A 9869-nucleotide genomic window follows, 5' to 3' on the forward strand; every position below is an offset into this window, starting at 1 on the left:
TTAAAATTAAAAAAAAAAAATCAATTCCTTAGTGTTTTGAGAAGACCATTAAGAATATACCTCCAAATCTTGTCGATCAGGTTTGTTTGAAACTTCTTATCCTTTTTAATATATTGTAATCCTTGTAATATACATATATACAGGGGTGCTATAAAGAGAGCCTGTCCGCACCAAATGGAGAGAGCTTTCCACGTATGTTAACGTCCATTTCTTTTAATAAAACGGTGTGTTGGCACCCCTTTTCAAAAAAAACAGGAAAAAAAAAAACAGAAAAAAACGAAAAAGAAACACACGACTATGTATGATATAGTATTCTGCACTAATAAATTAAAAAATAGATATATAAAGTGACTTAATGTCTATTTGTACAGGTCTACACAAATCTCATGGACAATAAGCCTCATATAGTCAATGAAGGTTTTCGTCCTTTTTGAAACAATTAGTTTCTGGGTCCATTTGATCATTAAATGAAACATCAAAGAATTTAAAACTTTTTTATAGAATATTATGTATGTGATTCCTGTTTTACAACTTTTCTTGAAAGATAAATATGATTGTGTGCAATGCTGGACCGCGTATTACAAAGAAAATGCAGAGAGAGAGAGAGAGAAAAGGAAACTTAAATAAGATTAGAGAAAAAAAAGCAGAGCGAGTGAGCGGCAAGCTGCTAGGCGGCAGAGAAGGAAAAGTGGTGGGTGAGTTGCTGGGCGGTAGAGCTGGTTTAGGGATTTTAGGAAAGAAAAGAGAATGACCTGCGTTTTTTTCAAAGGGAGGAAGAAAGAGAGGACGTGTTTTAGTGGGCTGTTTTTTCTTTTTCTTTTTCCTTTTTTTTTTTTTTTTTTTAATAGCGAAATTTTACTTGAAAATCATGGTCATATAAATATAGTTTATATTTATATACTTACATAAACAAAATTTTCAAAGAAAAATTTTAATAGCAAAATTTTCATGTTCTAATCATCTAAAGCAGGTTCAGTTGGGCCTAAGACTCACCCAATATGGGCTAGGCTCAACAAGTCCAATATTAAAAAAGAAACCAAGTCCATCTTCCATTCATTCGTCAAAATAAATAAACAAAAAGATATAGTTGTTATAAATATAGGATAAATATGGACATATTACTAAAATCAATTTGGATCTGTATTATTTAAAGGGTTTATAATACCAGGTCCTCATTATTGCTTTTATTATTAAACCCTGATCTTTATTAGTATAAGGAGAGATCAGGATACACTTTTTGTAATATAATGGCAATTACATTGGTATAGGGTCTACGAGCAAAGATGAAACAAGTTTCTTGGTGGAACCTTTTGCTTGCGTGTATCCATCACCATCCTTGTAAAGAACATCCATAACCCTTGCAAGATTCACTACTCTCATTAGCAGAGGCATTGGAACATCTATTGGTTCAAGGCACTCCTCATTTATATCCTTCCATGCTTCAACGACTTTCTCCTGCAATGCATCACAAGCCTCTTTCTCCAACACACCATGTTGCTTCATGTAGCATTCCACACTAGATGCAAGATCTCCTCTTTCTTGCACATGCTTCATGCCACAATAATTCCGTTTATTAGGGACAATAATTTTTTTTTATTATATATAGTTAGTATTATATTAATTATAAATTTTTAAACTTGTTAATTTTTCCAACCTTATAGTCAACCAAGTCATCCATGAGCCTGCAAATGATTGATGAAAATTTTACAATCTTAGGACCATTTGAAACCCAATCAAAGGCCTTCTTTGTTGCAACTTCTCCCATGCCAAGGATGGAAGTGGTTGTAAGCAGTGAGTAACAACATGATTCTAGACAGACCCCCATATACTCATCGAATTCTGGTGTGTATTTGTCATGGAACCATTTGGCTTCAATTAGGTAGGACCGGGACAATTTTTTCATCTGGATATATTACAATAAAAACAATAAAATTAATTTAAACACAATATTCAAATAAGTGGCGGCAATATATGTGCATGTGTTCTCCAATTAATATAACTTACTTCTTCTTTAGCATAGTATACCGAATATGATCTTCCTTTTCTGGTCACTATTTCTTCAATTTCTTGGTATATATCTAATAATGTTTCATAACAATATTGCATGTAGTCCGGAAGTTGATTCACGCAGCTCCTATCCCATCTGAAAGACCGAAAGAATTCACCATGAGAAATATATATTACTTAAATATATATTACTTAATTATGGTGTTAAAACGTGTGTGTGAAAACTAAAGCAAACCTTTCAATTGCATCCGTAAAGACTTGGAGTTCCTCAAATGTTCCATAAACATCATATATATCATCAATGATTGATGTTATGGCAATCACTTCGGTTAAAATTTTTCTTGCAAGCTCATACTTGGGTTCGAAATATACTCCCAAACTCCAAAAGTATCCTTCTACCATTCTGTCTCTTGCAAAAGGTAGCTTTGTTGCAAAGTCCAATTCTTTCCACCACCTGATTAATTTTAATTAATCCATCCAAAAATCCTCTATTTTTTAAAAAAATTTAACAGTTATAACTTACAAATTTTTGGCAAATAAAGCATATTTATATACCTGGAAATATCAGAAAGCTCTTTCTGGTGCCTTTTTTGCAAAATGTTGAAATCCAACTTGGCAAAAGAAAGTAGAGCTTCATCATGAGAAGGGTCTAGGTGGTAGATAGAAATGTAATGTCTTGCCTCAATCCTTGGCAACCCAGTTCGGATGGGCTGTAATAATGCATGCTTGATTTGTGCTGCGAGAAAGGGGCTGGAACTGTTTGTGGCATGCGCAGCAAGGTGAGTGGTAGTGAAAGCCAGTGCCTCATCTAGTATTTGCTCTCCATGAACCCTAAAATGTGCAGCTTCATACAAGTTTAACATTCCTCTAACATCATTCACCAGCTCCTTATTGAACGTTCCTTGGGTGTCAGTGAATTTGTAGAATATATCTGCTTTTCCATACGAAACACATTTTTTAATCAAACTAATTTGGTCTTTTTTTTTTTTTTTTTTTTCCTAAAAAATGTTTTAGAAGTAGCGTTTGCATGTATATATATGTATATGCATTTACATGATGTGTATTATACATAATTTTTCTATGATATGTATGTTTATATTATAAAATTTATATATATATATATATATATCTATACAATATGACAATTATCACATTAGAATATTTTTATTTTATAAAATTATATACATATATGAAAAAATGAAATATAAATATTAATCTATCCTTACTCATGACTCATGATATTTTGTTGTGAAAAAAGACTATATATATATATATATATGTAGTGCATGGAAAGTAAGTTATAGCACCTAAAATGCCTACCGCTCGATATATTATATCCCCTTTGTCTAAGTAACCGAAACCAAAGAGAAACAATATGAAGGTCATCATAGTTATAAGATCCATCGCCACTGTGAAGATGATCAGGGTTTTTCTTTTGTTCCAAAATTTCATCAATTTCGCTCTCAAAATGATAGGACAGACCCAAGCGTTGGATAGAATCGATCAATTCAAGCTTTTGTGAAGGATTGTTTGCGGTGTCAAGCTTCGTCCTCACTTGCTTTTTCAGTTTCTCAACTTGCTGTTCTGTCTTAATATCAACTTCCTAAAAAAAGAAAAAATAGATAAAAATTAAAATGAGAAACCCCATTGTTTCCAAAGAATCTTTAGAAACTGGGTCAAGTGGTTAGCGATTTTACCATAGGCTCAGAAGCATATCTGAGGAAATGATTCCCCCAAACACTAGGATGGAAATTCGCAGAGCGGCGAATAGCAACATCAGGTTTGGAAGAGCCATTAATGGATGGAATAGCTCCAGCAGCTGAAGCTTGAACAAGCATTTTGTATGGGATCGAAAGGCACTGGGGGTGTTTGGAAAATGGCTTTAAGCTTTACCGATAGCTATTATGCTTCAATGGTTTGGCTGGTCTTGTACGATGAGAGTTTGCTTAATGGCTTTCCTATTTATAGACATCTTCTCATCGACATTTCTTTGAATTGTATGCGGATTGAAAATTTTGGAAAAAGATAAAAAATAAAAAAATATTTGTTAATCCTTGTCGTATTACATGTGAGATCCCACTAAAGACTAGAATTTGCTATCAGACTTGGTTGGTCCAGAAACGGAACTTCGCTAATTTTCTAGTTTCATCAATCTACTTGGTTGATGAATAAGTAATAATAATAAATTTAAATTCAACGATAAGACAAAACGCAGTGATAGAGAGAGAGTTGAACAAACTCGCCAATCATACGCGAAAGAACACGGCTTGGACCAGCCCAACCGTATACTTTCTATAAGGAATGTCACGGGACGCGGATCGATTTTTAAAATCCCGTTTTCATTCCTATAGAAAATTTTTTATCTTATCTTTGCAGTTTTTTTTCTATTTTTAAAGGCAGGGCGGGGACGTGGATATCCAATCGAGAATTTAAAGGCAGGGCGGGGACGTGGATATCCAATCGAGAATGGAACAGAGCAGTTTTTCTGTTTATTTTATTTTTATAATTGATATAATTTTTTTAAAAAAATTTATATAAATTTTTTTCTTCATAAATAAAATGATTAAAATATAATAAAAATACAATGAAATATATCAAGATCCAAATTTACAATTATAATAAAATACATCCTTAAAAAATATAATAGTCTAAATATATAAGATATAAAAAATAAAAAAAAGTAAATATATACGAGGAGAGTTCGGGCCGGGTTCTTTATTCCCCGGTCCTGGCCTGTCCCCGATTCGGGACTTAAAGATTTATCCTAAGTCCATTCCCCGATACCGATTTTTGGAAAAAAAAATTGTAAAGTCCCACATCAGTTGGAGAACAAAATACTTCTTATAAGTGGGTGTGGATACCTTTCCCAAAACTTTGAGGACTGGATTGTAAAAGGATTTTCCAAATCCAAAGAGGACAATATCTCATATGGGTGGTCTAGGTTGTTATAAAAATTACCCCGTTAGAGGTGGTACACCACGATTTTCAAATTATGCAGGACAAATTGACATTTCTACTTCTCACCCCACAAACTAAATCCCACTCTCAGCCACGGTACCACAAACTAAATCCCACTCTCAGCCACGGTCGAATCACTGGGTCCTTCGATCCATTCCCGCGAACCGGTTTGAGCCCACAAATGGTCTTAGCTATTGCATCGCATCTGGACCCAATAGCACCCTCCATTCACCTCCAGTCCGGTTCACGGTCTACAAAGATCATGACCATGGTGTGGAATGCCTCCAGGGCTAAGCTGGTTGTTACAAAAACTGCCCCGTTAGGAGTGGTACACCGCAATTTTCGAATTATGCGGGACAAATTGACATTTCTACTTCTCACCACAAACTAAATCCCACGCTCAGCCACGGTCGAGTCACCGGGTCCTCCGATCCATTGCCACGAACCGGTTTGAGCCCACAAACGGTCTTAACTATTGCATCGCATCCGGACCCAATAGCACCCTCCATTCATCTCTAGTTCGGTTCACGGTCTGTAAAGATCATGACCATGGTGTGGAACGCCTCCAGGGCCCAAGCGGAGCTGGTCAGCACGAAGTGCCTCGGTTGCACTCGTAAGATAGTCAATTATCTAAAAGAGTATTTGTCTCACTACATTACACATAAGGAATCGGGTTCTCTGGCTGATTTACTCACCGGACACAAAAGATGTGACCATAGGTCATCGGGATCTGATGATGGGTTGGTGGGCATTTTTTTTTTCTTCCCTCCTTTGTTTGGGGTTTATATTTGAATATGATTTTATCTCTCAGAGCATTTCTCACATGGAAGCTTTTAACATATTAAGCGGTGCCCTATATAGAGTAGATATGTGTGTGATATATGTTTCGGCTTTTCCTGTTTTATAAAAATATATATATATATGGATTGATCATCATTGCAATTTTAATTGGACACGTGGAGGGTCAATTAGCCCTTGACTTGGGGGAATTATGAAAGACGATAAATATGGTTAATATAAGGATATTTGTAAAGAGATAAACGATAAACAAATTGTGATATGATAATTGAGAATTTAAAAGAATTCTACAAATATTGGAAATATTGGAAGTTTGGATGGATTGAAATTGATGATTTTATTGTTTTAGATATATGGATAATTGGGTAGTAGTTATTTGTTTTCTATCTTTCTTTTTTTTTTTTTTTGGGTTGCTAAATTTAACCTTCACGATGATGTTACATTTTTATTTTATTTTTTCATTCTATGTATCATGAGGGACGGTGATGCTTTGGATTTAAAAACAAAACGAAAATCATTTTACTTGGTAAATTTTTACTACTCTGGCCAATTGGTCAAGTGGGCATGCACGAATATTCTTGTTTTTATGCAACAATAATACAATGTGCAATTTCATCCATTTGTTATGAAAAGATAGCTCTGTTTTTGTATTTTTCATTGAGTCAACTAATCCAGTAAAGCAAACATCATTTCGCTTTCGGGTCTTTTTAACATGTTTAAATTTATTAAAAAAAAAAAATCCTTTTTATCATTTAAAAGAAAAAAATTCTAAAGTTGTTGTAAGAATGGCATGGTGTTTGTGGAATCCAGTGCTATATAGCACGGCGTTACCTAATTTGAGTGGTCAACAACTACAAATATAATTAGTTGATTAATTAATTCACACAAAAAAATTTACTCATTAATTTTGTCTGCTGGAAACATCCTTATTATTCCATATTTATAAATTAAAGGACACAGATATAGTCAGAAAAATCCCTGGTATTTATTTTCAATCGATTATCATTTATAATTATTTTTTGATACATGGGGTAATTAGAAATTTTATCGAACCCAACCTGGAGGTAATTAATTTGAGAGTGAAATTATTCAATAAATGAAAGTACTGTTATTAACAAATAAAGCTAATCTTTCGAAAAATAAATAAATAAATAAATACAGCTAAGGGCCTTTGTAAAAAAAAAAAAAAAAAAAAAAAAATTACAGCTAATGTCACAAATAATATGAGCCTTAAGTTATTGGATTTAGAGGGAAGTGGGCTAGCCAAAACCCAGCTAAATCAACCCAAATGGTCGAGTGTTACCCTGTTGATGTTCAGATGGGCATCTAGATTGGGCCAGATGATAAAGGTCTTTTTTTTTTTTTTTTTTTGAGTTATTTGTAGCTTTTTTATTTAAAGTATGACTAGTGTTCACAGTCTCAAAAATGTGGTATGACATCGAGCATGTCGCTGGATAATCTCAGTTGTCTTCCTAACTTCAATTTAGATAATGAAAATCCATTGCCTACTATAAATACTCTGATAAATAAAATTTTCAATTGAATGGATTTAATTAGATAATAAAAAATAAAAATACTCAAATAAAACACGCAAACATTGCTGATGTTACCACAAAAAAGAAATAAATAAAAAAAATAAAAAAATCAATTTATCAAAAATTATCTCTCTTGCATCAATATATCAAGTGAGCATGCATGTTTTGGACCATATATAATTTTGATTCTTATGTCGGGAGTCTTATTAAGTTCACCATGTAAGAAATGGAGCTAGATGGAAAATTTTATGAAGCAGTACTCCCTAATAATTTATCTGTTTCAATATTAGAAGGAAAATGTCACAAGAATAATGTGCGATTGCGTCCAACATTTGTTTGAAAATTATAACTCTCTTTGCCTAGTTTTAATTCCATCAACTAATTAATCCTGTACAGCAAAGATTGTTTCGCTTTTGCAACTTTAACTCTTCAAATTTTATTTTCAAAAAAAAAAAAAAAAAAAAATCTCTTAAATTTTTTTTGCAAAAATGAAAATAATTCAAGTTTGTTGTTGTCAAATTCTAAGACTTTGTTCCATATTTGTATGATTTTGAAGACTATACTGAAGTGGCCAATGAATGAAAAAAATTTAAATTTTCATATTTGTTGTTGTCAAATTTTGGATACTGAGGTGGTAAATGAATGAAAAAAATAAAATAAAATAAATTTAGATGCACATTAACAAAATGACACTTGAGAATAGTAAATTCGCCCAAAAAAAACAAAAAAAAAAAAAAAACAAAACAAAAACAAACAAAATACGAAGACTTGAGAATAGTAAGTGCATTTAATCTTTATTTTTTAAATTGACTTTGGATCTCTCTTTTTCGAAATTTAACTATCAATCGGAAAGAAAATGAAGAAGAAATGACAAAAGAAAAGAAAAGAAAAATCTAAACTCTAATCTCATTGGATCTTTTGACTAAAGTTTCATCAAAAATCTTAAATCCAATAATTTTTTTTTTCTTTTTGTCAAGAAATATATATATTTATATACAGTCAAATTTATATTAAGATGATCTAATATTTTTAATATTAAAATTTTTTTATTAATTTTTGAATACTGCTATATGAGCTTTAGAATGTGGTGAAGTGTGATGCTATGAATTAACTTTGGGTTTAAAAGAGATTTTTCTAATGTACTGGACAAAGTTAAAGGTGTAATTGTTGGTTTTTTGTCGTTTACGTTTTAATGGATTCTACGAAATTATAATCGTGCTACGGACGAGAGACGTGCAAGAACAAAACTGCTCCTCTTGAGAATTTGGTTTTTTGTTCATCTGTTTGGCGACAAGGCTTTAGGACAGAGCTAGTTTTGGATGGTTGTAGTTTGTGGTATATTTTGTTGTTATGTGTTTTTTCTCTGTTGTATATTTAAGGTTTTTTATGGTTGTAGTTCCGTGCTGCTTTGATCTTTCTTCATTTAATTTGTAGTTTTTTTTTTTCCCAGTAATAATAATAAGTGTGTGATAAAATTTTAAAGTTTTGATTTTATAAAAATTTATATTTTTTAACAGTTGTTTTTGAGAAGCTGTAAAATGCTAGCTTTTGAGATTTTAATTTTAATTTCTCTAACGGTCTACAAGCTTTTGAGATTCTAATTTTAATTCCTCTAACGCTCTATAGTTAAATACCACTTTTAACTCATATTAAAAAGTTAACATCATTTTTATCCTAATTAAACCTAATGGTATTTTATTAAATAAAATTATAAATCTAATCTATTAGATTTACCAATGCTGATGGATTCATGTTAAAAAAATGGTCTTCTATTTTTTTTTTTTTTTGGGGACTATTGACAAATCACAAACAATAGATATAATCAACTTTATTATTCTTTATTTATTCATTTCATTTATTATATTTTTTTATGATCATTTATTATAACTATTATGAAAATAAAAATTGTGTCAAATATTCATTAATATATGTTACATATAATAATAAAAAATAATATTACGAATAAAGAGGTAATAATAAACAATGTACTCTTTATTTATATAAATCCTATATAGTAATAACAATTAAATATTATTATCTATCAAATATTCAAATACTAATATTAAATCATACCATACAACACTTAAAAACTGATAATTTACAAGACAATTCTTTTTGCAATTATTTTTTCTATAATATAATTAAAGTTGGTTTTCTTTAGAAGTTATCGCATTACAACCTAAGCTAATATAATGTGTGGATGCTGTAGGAGTTTCAGGGAGCGAGGAAGCAAATGCGCGTACAGCCTATCATGTCCAAGCCATTGTTACAAATAAGTATATACAATAACTTACAGTTGTCGCGCATGCCAGCTAATTAATAAGTTTTTCTGTTTTGTGTTTTGTTTTCTGTTTTATTCTTTTAATGAAAAGCTAGTAAGAGTTGTTGTAAATTGATAATCAAGTATTAAAAAATTGCATATGGTATAATTATATAAGATTTCGAAAATTCTTATTGAAATTTTCATTAAAATAAGGAATATTAATAGGAATCCATGTTAAATTATATTAAAGTTTACATCATGCATCTTTTAACTTTTCTTCTAACATAAATTACATCCTAAACTGACTC

The 9869-nt window shown here is 31.4% G+C and overlaps 1 protein-coding gene across 1 annotated transcript; it reads right to left on the reverse strand.

Annotated features, from left to right (window-relative positions):
* Positions 1-1066: 1066 nt before the first annotated feature.
* LOC107431377 ((-)-germacrene D synthase-like) lies at positions 1067-3929 on the reverse strand. The gene is made up of 7 exons (XM_048466089.2): positions 3705-3929; positions 3328-3610; positions 2563-2938; positions 2243-2461; positions 2005-2143; positions 1655-1903; positions 1067-1548 (listed from the first exon to the last, which is right to left on the reverse strand). The coding sequence occupies exons 1-7, from the start codon at positions 3843-3845 to the stop codon at positions 1255-1257; spliced, it is 1701 nt and encodes a 566-aa protein (XP_048322046.2). The 5' UTR covers positions 3846-3929; the 3' UTR covers positions 1067-1254.
* Between the last annotated feature and the right edge of the window lie 5940 nt (positions 3930-9869).

This window comes from Ziziphus jujuba, chromosome 1 (assembly GCF_031755915.1).
Source record: "Ziziphus jujuba cultivar Dongzao chromosome 1, ASM3175591v1".
Classification (NCBI taxonomy): Eukaryota; Viridiplantae; Streptophyta; class Magnoliopsida; order Rosales; family Rhamnaceae; genus Ziziphus; species Ziziphus jujuba.